We start from the raw sequence: 17989 nt of genomic DNA, 5'->3' as shown, positions 1-17989 counted from the left end.
TGGTTATGTGGTTAGACTGCTTCTTTATGCGAATGACCTCATCCTCATCGCTAAGATTGCTAGAGGCTTGAGAGATCATTTAAGTAAACTAGAGATCTTTTACACGGAGGTAGGGATGGAAGTCAACACATCTAAAACCAAAATCATGATCTTCTCCCTGAAGAAAAGACAACAAAATGCATTCATATTTAAGGGCAACACATTAGAAATCGTGAAAGAATACAAGTACTTAGGGGTTCACTTCCATTATCAGCTAGGCTGGGAAACTTGCAGATCAAAAAGGATACAAGGGGGATGGAAGACCTCTTACCTCCTTCAGAATAGGTGCAGGAAAGCAAAGTTGTGGGACTGGAAGACTTAGAAAATTCTATTTGGGCTTTTGATGATTCCGGTTGTCTTATACAGTAGCAAAATATGGGGGGGCAACGTATCAAACCAGAAATGGCGATAAATAAAAAGAATTCAAAAACATTTCATCACTACCAACCTCAAAGTTAAATCAACGATTCCTTATGAGATTCTTCTAGTTGAAGCAGGCATGTTCTTGGTGGAAGCCTATGCAGTTATTCGCTTGCTTAGCTATCTAAAAAAAGTAGAAAAGATGGATGCAGACCGCTGGCCTAAATTAGTAGTTGGGAGAAGCTAGACTGTCAAAAAAAGACATGGAGGAAACAAAATAGTGAATGGCTCAACAAATGGAACATTGATTATCAGGAGTGCTCGGAAACCAACACAAATATAAAAAAGTGGGTATTAGAAAAAGTTAGGACTGTTATGTGGACAAATTAGATAGGTAAAAAAAAAGGCATACTATCTCATTGAATTTAACCACACTTGCAAGCACAACGACAAAGAATACCTAGGAGCCGACATCAGAGGAAAGACAAGAATCTAAGAATCCTGATAGCTCAACTGAGGTCTGGTTCACATCACTTAAGGTGTGAAACCGATAGATGGAAGATCCCTAAAGAAAGGTGAGAGGAGATAATTTGTAAATTTTGTTACGAGGGCACGGTGGAGACAGAATGCCACTATACGAAGGAGTGTACGACATACAAAGACATCCGGGTCCAATTCATAGACACAATAGAAGTGGACAGTATACAAAAGCTTTTTGAAGAACCAAGACTTCGCAAGGTGCCTTGCTAATGCAGCTCCACGAAAGAAGGGACACCTTGGAAAAATCTCACGAAGATATTTGTTGGATCCCCTTTTTCTGGTCCCTTACGTTAGTAAAATCATTTCATTTAATTTCTTAGACTTCAATTATAACTCTAAGAATATATTCACCGCCATGACACTCGGTCTTACGGAGGATAGCCTCGTATACAGTAAAATTAGTAAGCTTGTTCAAGAATTCAATCTCAAATTTCTTGCTTTCCCTCCGTATGAATGCCGTAAAACTAAGAACCAGACAGCAACAACGTATTTGCTTATTCCTATAGCTGACGCTGAACTAGTTGTTTGACGTTATTCATTTTCCAAATCCATGGCGCCCAGAAAAAAAGCAGGCATGAAAGATTTCTATTCTCAAAAGAAGAAGAACTCGAGTAAACAGAAGGCAGAGCCGCGCGGGAAGTCACAGATCAGAAGCTCTGCAAATAAGAGGCAAGGAGACACGATACCCGCAACTTATGACGATGCCAATGCTTCTGCTGGAACCCTAGGTTCCACAGTTGTGCAGCCAGCGGAGCTTAAAGCTTATGGCCGTGCGGATTATCCAGGTAAGGCATTTTGTTTATTTTATGTTTCTTACTTGCTTTCACAGCATTGTGAATTTAGGCGAGCCATTAATTATGTCTGTATGATTTGTAACGTGTGGTTAAAATAATGCGAGCTGTACGTGGATGCATTTTTAGTTTTTTGGGTATGAATTAAAATCTGTTATCTGTTTAGGTGCTGCTTTGTAGGTTTCATCTCAGTGTCCAAGTTTTGACTAAGATGTTTTTTTAGGTGCTTTGGTTGTTTCGAGTAGATTTAGGTCTCCTCCTTTGGGGAATTCAGAAAGTTTTAGTGTGAAATGTTTTCGGTCTACATAGTCCTTAGACATATTAGGGTTTAATGAACTTTTGTGATCTGATTAGGTTTTTTCGCTTCACAATTTTGCTGATTGTCGCCCAAGTGGGCGTCTTGCATCTGTTGATACTAGTGTAATTGTGTAGCCCTCGAATTATCTCTGTGACAAATTGTTCAAATCTCTAACTCTAATGTGAGAATAGGTGATTCAAGTTAAATCTCTCTTTTGCACACTGTATAGATTAAGAGTTTTGTCTGCTGGTCAGGGTGAAAGCTTTTAGGGCCTTGCAATTAGTCAAAAATGGTTTTGTTTTTTTTACATAAAATGCTTTGCCATTCTGCTAGCATCCCTTTGGTGTAGCATATTAGGATGCTAAGGTACGTACATTTCTTAGAAGTGTTTGTGTGATTTGTTGCGTTGTTCCCTTTGGAGTAGCATATTAAAATGTTAATGTACTTTCATTTCTTAAAAGTGTTTGTGTGATTTGTTGCGTTGTTGAAGGCTGTAAGAAATTCCATTTGAAAAATGAGTTTCGATTTATTGGTTTATAAACTCATAAAGTTTTGCCATTTTGTAAGTATGACGTTGGAGTAGTTTCCTCCTCCCTTCTATACCTGCCTTGTTATTTATTTTAAGAAAATACATTTGTAAAAACTAAAATGAGTTTTGATTTCTCGTATAAAAAGTTTTGCCATTTTGCAAGCACGACTTTGGAGTAGCACTCTACTTCCTTCTAGCACTAATATCACTTAGAGCTGCTTGTTCACTTTATTGAACAGAGTAGCGTGGGCTTAAACTCGATGATTCCATTCTATCATAATATCTAATTATATATTACACAAACACACAACAATACACAAGAAATTACAATTGTATGGGAAGGTAGATGTTTTAACGTTTAAGTGAACTGTGCCCTGAAGTGTTTATGCAACTTCTTTTGAGTATAACAAGGTTATTCTGTTTCTCTTGATGGGATACATGAAGTTGACAAGAGCAAGCACAAAAAGAAAATTATAAATTACAAAATCTACTCAAAGCTATGAAATTAATTTACAAATATATAAATGCATATTTGTTGGAGGAAATAGATTCAGTTTCATAATCTAAACACAAGATATTATATAACTATTGAGAATAAAATCTAATTATACTTTAATTTTATCTGTTACTTAACCTTTGTATGGACATAATTTAAGTTCGAAGAGGGGACATTAAACACCCAATCAGGTAATCTTCAGATGGTTGGAGTCAGCTCAACACTTTTCCTTAAAAATCGTCTATTCTTTTAGTGTCGAAGAAGAGTAATATGAGTGTCCAGTTACAAAAATTATCAAGATTTGAACAAAATTAATACCACCTACAAGAATCAGCAATCTTCCAGATCAGCTTCAGGGCATGACTTGTGGATATCAACATCTGCATGGAGACTTGTGACACTGTTGAACAGATTTTCAAGACAGTTTGAGCTTTATGGGTGTCAGGTTTTGCCCATTGGCCTCATCAATGCCCTTGCTCACAAGTCATGCCTGCAGCCTCATCAATGATGCTTTTGGCTTGTCTGTCGAGACAGTTTGGTATATACTATATAGCAATACCTGGGATGAACACTTAATTCATATTGATACAGCATTTGATATTCTTGTTGTCACAAGCTCCAAACCAAGATGAAGAAATCCGCTAGGCAAATTTTGCTCAAGTATGTCTGTTTCTTCATTGATGAGCATGGTGTACATGCAGATTTGGATAAATACAAGGTTCTTCATGAGTGGTCCACTCCGAATATTTATAACTACTCATATTTTGCTTGACCCTTTATCTTCACTAGGCGCTATCTTTACAGCCAATCAAAATTTGTAGTATTTTGTAAGGGTCGCTTTTAAGTAGATTTATTGTGTTCAAGAGCATATGGTGTCATGCAGATCTGTGAATAGGGAAGAAGTGTTCCTTTCAATGTTTGTTTTTGTAGAAATGGAAGGGTGAGTATGTTGAATTTCCTTACATTCTTTGTGTTTTAGTTTTAAAGCACACAACATTTAAATGGTGAAATTTGAAGAATTGGTGTGGTTTGTGTGTAGAGATAGAATAGTCATTCCATAGGGATATTGTGAAAGGGAGATCACACTCTAAGAACATATTTATTTATCATATACTTCACAAGGTCAAAAAAAATTGGAAGTGTATATAGTCCTTTTATAACATAAATTAATGTTTTAAAGAAGAATATTTTGAGGGCTTTATATAGCATTCTTCTTGCACATTGTCAAAGATATTAAAAGACTTACAAGAAAATAGATAATTGGAAGCTCTTTATTGGAAGGGATAAAATAATAGGCTTATAAAAGTAATTGAAAATGTACGGAATTCCAATCAAAGGAGAACTTATTTATCGAACAGATTTACTCCAGCCACTAACAATTTCTTACAAGAAAAGATAGAACATATTTTTGGTATTCAATGTAGTGTTTTGTAAGATAACAATATTGTGTTGATGCTAGAGATGACATATTAAATATATATGCACAGTTAAAGGTTTTCAATATGTGATTAGTTTTTGTCATCATTGTGACAAGAGTTGGTTACATGAAGAACAAAACTTCATGGTACGAAGTGTGCATCAGCATTGAAAGTTGAGATTGTTGACTGCCAAAGTGTATTGCTTATATTAGTGGTATATTTATCTTGAAGTCTAAATGCAAATAGGTCAGATGGAATTTGTTATAAAAATATTGTAATATAAGTTTTTGCTTCTGCCAAGTTTGTTATAAGAACAAAGTAATGTGCAAAAAGAGCATAACAATAAAAATACAAATACATCTATTTTTAAATACCCTTAAGCTTATATCCAGATGTGATCAGCAAGCAACACGAAAACATATTTATACATCTATCCAGTTTTAACATGAACTTTAAAGAATATTAAGTGTAAAATTATATATAAATGTAATAACCAACAAGTAGAAACAAACGCTAAGAAAAATTGTATATAAGCCTAACTTCCTATAAGTAAAGTAAGGAGTTGTACAAAAAAGATTAGGAGCTCTCTACACCACCAAACATATCAGAAAATGAAATGAGTCTAAAATCCATTGTGTAGATTATGCAACCTTAAGATAAAGGATATGGAGATTATGGAGGCCTAGCTTAAAGGCTTTTGAGTTTATTCAACCCTAACCTAACACATGCTTTGAAGAATTATGTCAAGCAGTCCAAGTGCCTTGCCTATGCTTCCATATTTTGGACATATCTATCAGAGTAGATGGAAAAAACTCTATTTATTAATATCTGATGACAATCGCCCCTGTTAAGCATTAAACATGACAAAATCCCTCTGTCCTGTTACCCATTGATTGATTGGATATGGCTGGGGGATACTGGAAAAGATAGCAGATACCTGGCTTAAGAGGTGATGATATCGTTTGGTTGAAAGTTTCTGAAGCATTTTCAAAGATCCTATTTTGTTAATATCCTGCAATCATAGCATTTCATGTGCATTCTGTATTCTTCTACATCTTGCATTTATATCTATGAAGGCATTCACAGATGTAACATCTGCCATGATTCCTTCCCTTTATCCCATGGTGGATGTCCAAAATAGCTCCCATTATGGCATAGGCAGGAAGGATCCTCGCACAGATTGCAGAGATGATGACCAATTACATTTGATCATAAGTTCCTAAATACTTTTGCATCAGACACATTTTGCGCATTCCCTGCAAGCAGAGCATTCAACGAGACCACATTTATCTGAGGCATCCCGTCAAACAGCTCAGGCACGTTCCAAAGTACTTTTGCATCAGATGCATTCTTCGGTCAGAGCAACATCCATATGGAAGTAAATATGATTGCATTCGAAACATTATATCTGATACATGTGCAAATAACATCGGAAACAGGTTTTAAAAAATTAGAATTTGCGCTGCCTGGATATCGAACTGAAGCGGAAATGGAAAAGAGACAGATTAAAGGGGCTCAGACGAAGCAGTCAGCACTTAGTGAAAAGGCAATAGTGAAAAGTGGCAATTGTAAAAATTGATGACAGTTCATGTTAAAATTGGATAGATGTATAAATATGTTTTCTTGTTGCTTGCAAATCACATATGCATATAAGCTTAAGGGCATTTTGAAAAGATGTATTTTTATTTTTAGTTTTATTGTTATGCTTTTTGTTCACATTACTTTGTTCTTATAAAAAACTTGGCAGAAGTAAAAACTTATATTACAATATTTTTATAACGAATCCCATTTGACCTATTTGCATTGAGACTAAAAGATAAATATACCACTGATATAAGTGTTGAATTTTTTGGGAGGATTGCTGCAAATGTACTAAGCACTGCCTCATTTGTGGTATGTGTTTTTCAAATGCAACATCCTCTCATATTTATATTAAGCATAGGTCATGAATAGACATGCCCCTTCATGGGACATGTCTATTTGATAATTAGATAATTAATATTAAATCATATGTATATGTATATATATATATATATATATATATATTATATCTCTTATATAATTATATATATATAGGTTTATCTGACTGATGCTATTAAACAACAACACTCCCTCTTAGCTAGGGAGGATAAACACAAGACAAATATTACACCATTGGTAATATTAGGAAGTCACACATCAAGGAAGTCTATGTTTAGAAGATGTCCATCAAATGATATCATACGGGTATTGGCCTATCAGAATGTTAACACATGACATTCACCAAATACACTTTTGATATCATATTATATAACAAAAGTATTGGCCTATCGGAACATCAACTAAATGATATTCACCAAGTACTCAGAGTATTCGCCTATTAGGACATCAACTAAATGATATTCACCAAGTGCTCAATGTGGTAATGGCCTATTAGAATATGAAGGCAGGGTATTCACCAAGTACCTAAAATATATCTATACAAACAACTTGTAGATAGTCAAATTATTGACATCTAACACCTAGTTCCTATCGGAACATCAACTGAATGCTATTCACCAAGTACTCAGAGTATTCGCCTATTAGGACATCAACTAAATGATATTCACCAAGTACTCAATGTGGTAATGGCCTATTAGAATATGAAGGCAGGATATTCACCAAGTACCTAAAATATATCTATACAAACAACTTGTAGATAGTCAAATTATTGACATCTAACACCTAGTTGTTGATTTATAAGATCATTTACACAAAATGTATATCATGATAGAAGTTATTGTAAGGTTGTCAACTTTCAATAACTTCTCCAAATACAAGTGATAATCATTTGGAAGTCGTCACTTCCTCATGATGTACGTAGGGGGTAGGCCCATACACACATGACCTCAAAGTTCACATGAAGTCACCATGGATACTGTCATGTGGTGTTGTCATGACATCCACTATAGAACATATTAGAGATTAAGGTTTTCACATCAAACTTATCTCTCACATACAAGAATGTAATACAGAGGATTGCACTTGGAAATTCTTCTTCACGAAGAAATGCTAACCTTTTGACCTCCTTGTCAAGGCTACTAATAAAGTGTCAAAACTCCCTCTGAAACTAATATCAACTTTTCTGACCTCTTAGTATAAGGCTTTCTTTGATGAAGTGTCAAACTCTCTCTGAATATGCTATCATCCTTCTAATTTCCTGTCAGCAAGTTGTATCATGCTTCCTTGTTCAACAAGTATTTCAATAGCATAAGGCCTTCTAGCCTACATACATTAGACTTTATCCCATGAATCATGGTATCCTTTAACTGCAATAGTTTCCAATCATTGGAGAATCCATCTCGACATGGTCTACTCGCTTTGAATAAATATGACCAAGATCATCAAAAGTTTGACTGAAGTATTTCATCTATTTTCTCCCTCTCTTTGTCCAAGATTGCCTCTAATGAATTGTCAAACTCTCTTTTGATATAAAAGGATACTTCATAATCTCAATCATCAAATATATTTTCTTCTAGAGCCTCATTTTATCCAGCATGATCATCAAATGACTTATGAATTCTAGATCAAAACTTCTTTAGAGTCAAGCATCCTGCCAATATTTGGTAACATGTGTAAAGTACCAACCTTCTTTTCCCGAGAACATCCTGCGCATCTTGATGGTGTCTTTTCTCTGACATATCCCTTCTAAAGATAGTTAAAATGGGAATGAAACACTATTTATTATTTCCCCCCTATAGTGTAATATACCACTCTTATATTGTCAAACAATTTTACATAAGATCATATATGACAATCTTCTTTGTGTTCTTCTTTTTCTTCATTACAAAGAATCATCCCTGGGGATCAAGAAAAGAACAGGATCATAATAAAGCATATAGATCTTGTATTTACATGCAATGATATAGTAAAGAGATTTACTACAATATGCAAATAAACATAATAATTAAGAGCCAATGAACTTATCTCATTTTTCAGGAGCAATCAGGACAAGCTTTCAACTCTGGCAGAGAATCATATCATTTTTGTAATTATAGTTCCTAAGGCCTCCCATAAAACTCAGGAACTCATGTACTGTATAGTTAGTTGCTACAATATTCATCTTCCTTAAGTAATTTATCGAGATACATGTAGGCATTCTGACCAAATTGATAATTTAATCTTCTGTTTAGCATCTATTCAATTATTTATCTATACACTCATTTACATTTGTTCAACACAAGAGTTTTCATAAAATTATATACATATCTCATCATCATTCGACAGTCTATAGCATTTCGGATTCAAAAATCGTGCATATTACCATTTGTCTCTTTACCCTTTGGAACTAATGATATTATGTCAATTTATAAGATTAGTATTGAAAGTTGTTTGAAGGCTGCTATAACTATCTTCCAACGAACCAGTTTAGTTATCCTTCTATGTGACTTAATCTCGCCACACCAAAATAATTGAGACTCATAAAAATGCCCAATAAACAGAATATAGCCATAACTTGTAAACTTCCAGCGACATGTGCAACGACTGAATGTTTGATCATTGGCAAGCATGAGGAAAAAATAGTTCATCTAAGTCACATACTTATGTATAAACTTCTTTGACAGATATCTTTCACAATATTGTGAGAAAGTTTGTAAACAAATTAAGTTGCAAGCATTCTATTGCTGTCCATATGATTTTTCAATCTATTGTCCTCCCATGATATACTAATCCCAGGATGGGAATTTTGTGTATCTTCGATCTCCAATCTTTGTAGGCAATAGCCATTCAAAGAGTTGTCTACCAAGTAATTGATTCCTTGATCCTATGTCGAGTGTGGAAATCTTACAGCGATGGAAAGCCTTACACATGTTATTAAGAAGTATATGCATTACTGGAAGTGCCTATGTTGATGCTTGTATTCAATACAGTTTTTATGTTTCACATGACATACAAGAATGAGTTTTTGGGCACTAGTAAGAATTACAGCACCATAAACTCCTTAAATTCTCAGGTGTAACATATTAGGGGAGTCAGCTCATTAAAAGTATAGCTGTTCCAATGGCAAAGAAAATGTTCACGAGAAGATATTCTTTCTTCTCTCCATCCACCCAAGAAAAAGACAATGATAGTTTCCCAAATATTATTGAAATTTGTAGACAGAATTTAGGAGAGCCTCTAAAAAATGAATCACTCAATATTTTTTTTCTCCATTGAAAGTTTGATATAAATAGCTAGTCTTCGAATAGTAATTCAGAATTAAACTCAAGCCCAAATGAAAATTCATGATGACATTCCAATATAGCCCACACTGAATGCTTCATGCGATGACTTTGGCCACCCAATGAGCTACAATAATCTCTTCACACTAACTATAGAGAGTTTGCACATTCAAATGATCTCCACGGCACCACTATATTATAGCCTCAGAATGTTTGCCATATTAAAATGTGAATGGCACAACTTTATTTCGACTATTTTATCAACTGGCAGCAAAACTTCAATAATATTAATTATTTGATAGGATTCATCTGTAAATCTTTTAATTCTACAATTTTTTCTTTGATTATCAACTCAAGGCAGAACACATCTATTCAACCTGCAGGTCCCAGGATCAAAGTCTGCTCTGATACCATGTTGAATTTTCTAGGAGGATTCCCGCAAATGCACTAAGCACTGCCTCATTTGTCATATGTGTTTTTCAATTGTAACATCCTCTCATATTATATTGAGCATAGGTCATGAATAGACATGTCGCTTCATGGGACATGTCTATTCGATAATCAGATAATTAATATTAAATCATAGCTATGTATATAAATTTCTTTTATATAACAATAAATTTATATCTCAAATACATGCACACACACGCCCACACACATGCACGCACACACACATGCACACAGATATATATCTGACCGAAGCTATTAAACATCAACAATAAGCAATACACTTTGGCAGTCAATATTCTCAAGTTTAAATGCTGATGCACACTTCGTACCATGAAGTTTCGTTCTTCATTTAACCAACTCTTGTCACAATGATGACAAAATCTAATCACATATTGAAAACCTTTAACTGTGCACATATATCTAATATGCCATCTCTAGCATCAACACAATATTGTTATCTTAAAACACTGCATTGAATACCAAAGACATGTTCTATCTTTTCTTGTAAGAAGTTGTTAGTGGTTGGAATAAATCTGCTGGATAAATAAGTTCTCCTTTGATTGGAATTTCGTACATTTTCAATTACTTTTACGAGCCTATTATTTTACACCTTTTAATAAAGAGCTTCCAATTAGCTATTTTCTTGTAAGTCTTTTAATATTTTTGACAATGTGCAAGAAGAATGCTATATAAAGCCCTCAAATTATTCTTCTTTTAAACATTAATTTATGTTACAAGATGTCTACATGTACTTTCAATTTTCTTTGACCTGATTAAGTATATGATAACTAAATATGTTCTTAGAGTACCATCTCCCTTTCACAATCTCCCTAAGGAATGACTATTCTATCTCTACATGCACAAACCACACAGATTCTTCAAATTTCACCCCTAAATCACAAAGAATCTAAGGAAGTTCTACATACACACCTTCCATTTCTACAAAAACAAACATTCAAGGGAAGACTTCTTCCCTATTCAAAGATCTGCATGACACCATATGATTTTGATGCCTAGAATATTCTAATGCGGTCAATCTACTTAAAGTGACTCTTACAAAATACTACAAATTATAATTAGTTATAACCATAGAGCATAGTGAAGATATGTTTGGTTTAGTAGTCAATACAAAAAGATGACATTTAATGAATGAAGATAATGCGTATTTTGATAATTGGTATTCTTTTTTAATATCTATTTTTTCAATTTAAACATTTTAAAAACTTTTTATTATGTATTTTTTAAGCTATTATTAATGAGTTTACCTTATCATATCACTTAGTTCAAAAACATTTAATTCAACAATATTGTCATGACTAGCTACTACTAGTTATAGACAAACTACCTTGGTTGGGTATGAATATGTGTAAGAGCCATCTTACATGAGATTTCTATTACAGATACAACTTGCCTCAATTTAAATACTAAGATGAGTTTATTTCTATTAATTCTTTCTCTCTCTCTCTCTCTCACACACACACACACACATACACAGAAACAGACATAGACACAGACACATAGACACACAGACACACAGACAGACAGACACACACACACACACACATGCACACACACACGCGCACACACACATACAATCTATATCTATTTCTCTTTCTAATTATCTAATTATTTTCTCTATTTAGTAATATTTAGATCCTTGTAAATAGTAAAATTTGATTAGAAACTATCACTTATCTATCGAGATCTTTGTTGCACAAACAAAATCATCTACTAAATTGTATCTCAAACGGTCTCATGTAATGTGTGGTTTAAACATCACACACTAATGACTAACTCCTAGGCTAAAAGTTATAAATAGTCAAAATTGACAAATTTTTCCCAAATTTAAAATGGTTCTTACTTTGTGATGTTTAAGGTTACCTCGTGTAATGCACAAATATACACAAAGTACCAAAAATTCCCATAACTAAGAGGTTCCACACATCTTCGGCGTACCTTTTGCACACTAAGCTGCAATTCTATTACTTAGGACAAGCAATGATTAGTATAAAGGAAAAAACATATGCGCTAATAGCGATTAATAACTAACAGAAATTAAGACACCTGAAGCAGCAATTAATAAATTAACAAGGCAGTGGTTGGTTTTAGTTATGAAGAGGCATCATTAAATAATAAAGGCTATAATCCTTCTAAAGGGTCAGCATCTTGCAGAGGTTGTCTCTCTTCATAGAGACATAAAGATGTAAGATGTAGAAGACCACATTGGAGGAGCACTTCAAGGAGGAGTAAGACGACACAGTATTAAAGAAGAGATCTGCAATTCAGAATACAGCTGTATTGTGGTATGCATGAGAATATGTTTGATTTTTATGCTTAGTGTATACAATGTAGATCAATATTAGCACATACATATATGATCCATCTCTTGTCATGATGTTAATTAACTTTATTATGCTTCTTTAATTAAATAAGTTGTTTATTCTTGGGGCTGGGGGCCTAGCTTGATTGGCAAGAGCTTTCTATGGTAAAGCGCAAGCTCTCAAGGTCTCAAGGTCTAGATTCCCCCAAGCCCATGTGGTACATGAGGACGTGTTGCGCTAACATCACCAGTCATGATAAAAAATTTACTCAGCAGAGTGCAGTTTAGAGTCTATGCTTTATCTGATTCTTGCAGTCTAAAAAAAATTAGCCCATTCTTAATTCCCACAAACAATCATTACAAGAACGGAGGAGAATACATTAGGGAGAGGTGGTAGACACGGGTTCCCCCAGAACAAGTAGGCGACCCCAAGGGATGGAATTATCAAGGTGGGTGTTCCTGCTGCTTTGGACGAAGGGTTGAGTCGTCTTGGTTAGATGCAGCTCATCTCTTGAGCCTAATTGAGCTGAACATTTTTCTTCAATATCTCAGTTTAACTCTAATTAAGGAGGCCATCCCAAGGGATCATCAAGGTGGATGTTCCCGCTGCTCATGGGCCAAGGGGCCCCTAGTATGGTTGATTTGGGGAAATTGAAACCTTGGTGCTTAATTTCTAAAATCAACGAGTTACATGGTTAAATGATTATAGACATATATGTATATGTATTTATATTGTGGAATATCTAATCCTAATAGAAATGAATAATCTTATGAAGTATATTCAAATATAACATGGTTGCAGGGTTTAAACCAGGATAGTATTGATAACTATACTACATTTCTTATTTCAATTGAATTCGTCATTTTAGGGCAAGATCTAGGATCATCCCAGAAGGTGACATTAAAAAAGATGCTATTTTTACATTGCTCTCACTCACCTAAAATAGGTCATTTGGGTTTGAAAATGATTATTCTAAGAATGTTGTAGGCCCAGTGCTTATAATGTCATAGATACAGTTCTTAAGTAGGGACTACATATTGTGGAAATCATTGTGAGGTCCTGTCACAAGCCAAGTTCAATCACAGCACATGCTCGAAGTAATTGTATGCTTTAACCCAAGCACTCGAACAGGGGTGTCAATATCTTTGAGTAAAGAGGTCATTCTGTAAATGGATCAGTAGTGCTTCCAGTTGTTGAACTCATAATTTAAGATTTGGGAACAACTTCTGAAGTGGATCTAATATTCATCAATTTTATTTGGTAATTAAATACAAGTCAGGGCATAATCAACAAAGAGGCGTACATCTTCTTAGTCATACTTTGTCTGAGTACTCAGCCTCATGGATTAACAAGATCAAAGATCTGAACCTCGATCCTTATGTCAGTTGGATGATTGATCTGCTGCTGTAGTCCTGGATGATCAACTAAACATCTTTAACTGACTACAGTTTCAGAGATTTGTTGTTGTACAAGTCCAGTCTATTTTGTATTCTTTTTTGCTCTGCCCACTAGCTTCTTTTCAAAGAATCTAACATATTCTCGCATAGACATTTCACAACCAAAAGGCTCTGCATAACGGCAGTGTTAATTTATGTAGTCGTATAGGCAGAAGCAAATTTAGGATTTCATTTGTCAATGCTTACTATGCAGCTTACCATGCAGACAGTCTAAGCCTTTCAATCAGAATTTTTGATTGCATATGGTCCATTCTTGTGGAATAGTGGTGGCCTTCCCGCATATCAGCTTTAATACAATGGAATATTTGCTATGCTGTGTCATTTTTTCAAAGTGGAAATTCTATTGAATTAGACATTTGATGCTTCATGAGATTCTTACTTGTTCTCAAAGATGTTTGGAACAAATTCATGCCACCATATGCAAATGTTTCATTCTGTGACTTACTTGAAGAGTCATTCTTGGAATTCATCGTGGAAGCTTCTTGGCTGCCAGTTGAGATTTTCAGCGTCCTTTCACCTGCAAATTCACCTTAGTCCCTTCCTTCATATATATCCTTGCCAGAGCAAATAGTGGGATTAATAGTTGCATATCTATTAGTCTGTTATGGCTTCAATCATTCACACCTTCTAAGATTCCAGTTGCTCCTCCAGCTTCAGCACAGTCTCACCAATAAACAAGCAAGAGAATGCTTACTACTTTGTATAAGATTTGGCTCAGATTCATTGCAGTTTTTATAGTCTTCACTTTCAGCACACTTAAGCCAAATTCTAGGTACTCTATACCGATATTGAATATTATATTCTCCTTGTGTTGGTGATTATCTTTGGATTTGATTGGTCAAGCAAAGATTTCATAATTAGCAACATCACAAGTTGAAAGTTCATCATGATAGAGCTCTTCAAGCTTCAGGTCCCAATGCTTTGTGAATGGATTCCCATTCTCGGCTTGGCATGAATTTTCAATGTGTACAGCTCAAGCTGCATGAGAGATCTCGATCAGTGGAGGAGGTTTCAAATGCCATCACTCAACTTATAGATCCTATTGCAGATTTTCTACGACCATTGGTTAACACTTTGCTTGATGTTTGGACTTGCACCAATTCCAGAATAATACTACTACTTGGTTGGCAAAGGCTTTTTGCAGATGCAGGCGAAGTGGTTCTTCAAATCAATTTTGCCGAGTAGTTTCCTCATCTGATGTAGATATTGGGGACAACTTCCATTAAGCCAGGAGAAAATGATTGAGAATATTGTATACTATATCTAGTTACCTAGCCTAGCATGCTCAAAAATCTTTGTCAACATGTTCATTTCATTAGCTTGCATCTCAAGTAAACTGAATGAGTTGTTCTTGGACATGTAAATTGACTAACCGTGCATCAATTTGATTGAACAAAGTGTTCTTGCACATCTGAAATTCACTTACTGCATTTGATTTTGACTGATTGAGGTGTTTTTCTACATGTACTGTTCACTAACTGCACATAAGCTATATGTTATGGATTTTTTAAGTGTCTATGCAAACTCAATTCGACGCTAAGTTGCATCCACTTAACCTTAAATGTGTAATTCTATATATATCTCACCAATGAAGAGATTACAGGATCATTTATAGTGTTGATTTTCTTTTCTTATAATTCCCTTATGGACAATAAGCTCTCATGAATCTGCAAGGTATGCCACCGTTTCTATCATGAATTTGCTGCTGTTGTGTTTCCCATATCTGGCAACTTATGTCCACAAATTGATTGTAGATTTTAACAAGCATTACTTATATATATATATAGATTGATTGATATCCTTTATATCATGAAATTGGTGCATTTGTGTTTGCCTTATCTGATAACTTAGGTTCACTAACTGAGTAGTAGTGTTTTTGCTCGCTTGTAGATTTAATAAGCACGACTGTGATACACGCACGCGCACACACACACACCCACCCACACACATATATATGGTCTACCTATGCGTGCATGTGTTAGTGGATGCCACTATAGGGGTTGAAAAAGCCATGAATTAATGTTACTCCATGTGAATAGTTTTTCCTTCCTTTCAATTCTACTATTTTGAATGTGATGAAAGCTGTGTTTTCCGAATGCTTGTTCCTTTTGTGCTTGTTATAATGAATTGTATGCTTTTCTCGCACAAACTGAATGTATTATGTTTGTGGAGCTCGACTGTAATAAGTTCTGCCGGTGACTATCAAGTGTCTGGTGTAATGAATTATATATATTTTTATTCTTTTCCTAAATAATGGGTTTCCTTTCTTAATAGGTGACAATGAAGCAGTGGAAGAGATCCTGCGGCAATTTGATATGAACTTGACCTATGGACCGTGCCTTGGTGTTCCTAGGTTGGAACGATGGGAGCGTGCTTCTAAACTTGGTCTTGATCCTCCAAAGCAAATCAAGCAACTTTTGGGAAAGGATGGTGGTATGCCTGATTGCCTATGGGAGGGGCGTGTTTAACTTCACATATTGATTGTCAAGCTTCATTATTTAGCAATTGTGTATTATGAAAGCTTGTCCAAATCTACTTGTAAAGCTCCTCTTCAACACTTGAAACGTATAGCTTTTGGATATGTTTCATTTTACTAATGTGAGATGTACAGTAATTCTGACAGAATATATACACTGAATAAATGAAAAACTGATCTCACAAATATGTTCCAAATTAGTCGTCCCTTTTGAAATGTGCTAGGCTGCGATTTCACCTTTCCGAAGGAAACCAGAGGACCATTTTGTGCAGGTAAATGCAAACTGAGAAGCAAGTTACCCTTTATATTTTATATTTGGTTAGAATGGGAAAAAATGTATTATTATTACCACAAACTTTGATGTTTATATTTGGTTAGAATGGGAAAGAATGTATTTTTATTACTATTAACTTTGATGTACAACAAGATGGGTGATAAGACTCCGGACAACACGTAAACTATGTTCTTCATAGATAATGAGTAAATGGACCTTAAAATAAAATGATTGTTTCAATAATGGCAGAGAACAACTGTTCACCCAATGAACTGTCTGCCTGATTATACAATCAATGCCAACACAAAATGATTATATTTAATCTATGCACAGCATGTAGTTAGTGCACAATGCCTTCTATCATGTTTAAAAAATTATGGTTTATCTAATTAACTGTTTGGCTTCAAGGAGTTATAAGAGTCGATGGATAGTTGAATTGGGTCCTTAAATAAATTTTCAATCGTGAAGGAAAATGTTATGTTATGACCTAGTTGAATGGAGAGTCTAATTCTTGGCCTGTGCAGTTCGACTATACTTCTGTGATACAACTCTATTTGGTATACTTCTGTGATACACCTCTGGTTGGTATACATTATTCATTTTGTTTTATTAGAGAGGAGAGTAAAATAAATTTGGTTAGGCATAAGAGATTTTTTGGCCCTCTCGAGTAAAAAAAAAAGGTTAGGCTCGAGATTTTTGCCCTTAGGCCCTAAAGAAGGGTAGGAAAGGACCACAAGGTGGTCAATACCAAGATATTAGATTATCTCTAAGGATCATAGTGCAAATAAAGTGAAAGAGAGGCACTTGAGGAAAAGGCAAGAGGCACTCGAGGAAAATGCAACTAGACAATATCAAGTTGGAGCCCTTCTTGAGAGTGTAGTTGGAGAGAGTTGTTGGCTAGGAAATAGAGAAAACCAAATAATCAAATCAAAATATGGAGACAAAAAGTATGAAATGAATAAAATAATAAAATAAAAATAATGTGAGTCCTTAATTCAACTTCATTATTCTTCTATCTTCTCTAAATTGATTCTGCTCTCAAAAAAATGTGTGCGCAAATATGCAAATATGATAAATGTATGGATAAATTGACAAAGTAGGGGGATGACACTAGAAATTGTGACTCAAGAAAATGAAGAAATCAAATTGGAACTAAAGAGAATTCATAGACGAGATTAAGTCACACATGTTAAGAAATGAAATTGGAAATGACCTATCCAAGTGGACACAATAGGAATATTAGAATATAAAGTGATTAGTGATTGTTGTTAAAAAAAAAAGTATTTTCAAGTGGAGGAGGAAATGGAAATAGGAAAGAGTTATGGAAACAAAATAAGTGAATAGATTTGTAGAGAAAAGT

The 17989-nt window shown here is 34.7% G+C and overlaps 1 protein-coding gene across 1 annotated transcript; it reads left to right on the top strand.

Moving 5' to 3' along the window:
- The first annotated feature begins 1226 nt into the window (after positions 1 to 1226).
- POLD4 (polymerase delta 4) lies at positions 1227 to 16765 on the top strand. Its single transcript, XM_089815310.1, has 2 exons — positions 1227 to 1724; positions 16154 to 16765. The coding sequence occupies exons 1-2, from the start codon at positions 1490 to 1492 to the stop codon at positions 16345 to 16347; spliced, it is 429 nt and encodes a 142-aa protein (XP_089671436.1). The 5' UTR covers positions 1227 to 1489; the 3' UTR covers positions 16348 to 16765.
- Positions 16766 to 17989: the final 1224 nt, after the last annotated feature.

The sequence above is a fragment of the Cupressus sempervirens genome, chromosome 2, assembly GCF_028749045.1.
Source record: "Cupressus sempervirens isolate cs-2001-9-10 chromosome 2, ASM2874904v1, whole genome shotgun sequence".
Classification (NCBI taxonomy): domain Eukaryota; kingdom Viridiplantae; phylum Streptophyta; class Pinopsida; order Cupressales; family Cupressaceae; genus Cupressus; species Cupressus sempervirens.
Note: the sequence above shows the minus strand (reverse complement) of the source record. Positions and strands in the feature narration are given on the sequence as shown.

What these genes read in the sequence shown, in the direction of transcription:
- POLD4 (XM_089815310.1), top strand. Translation starts at nt 1,490, where the DNA reads ATGGCGCCCAGAAAAAAAGCAGGCATGAAAGATTTCTATTCTCAAAAG. An exon ending in TGGCCGTGCGGATTATCCAG is followed by an intron (nt 1,725 to 16,153) that starts GTAAGGCATTTT and finishes CTTTCTTAATAG; the next exon opens with GTGACAATGAAGCAGTGGAA.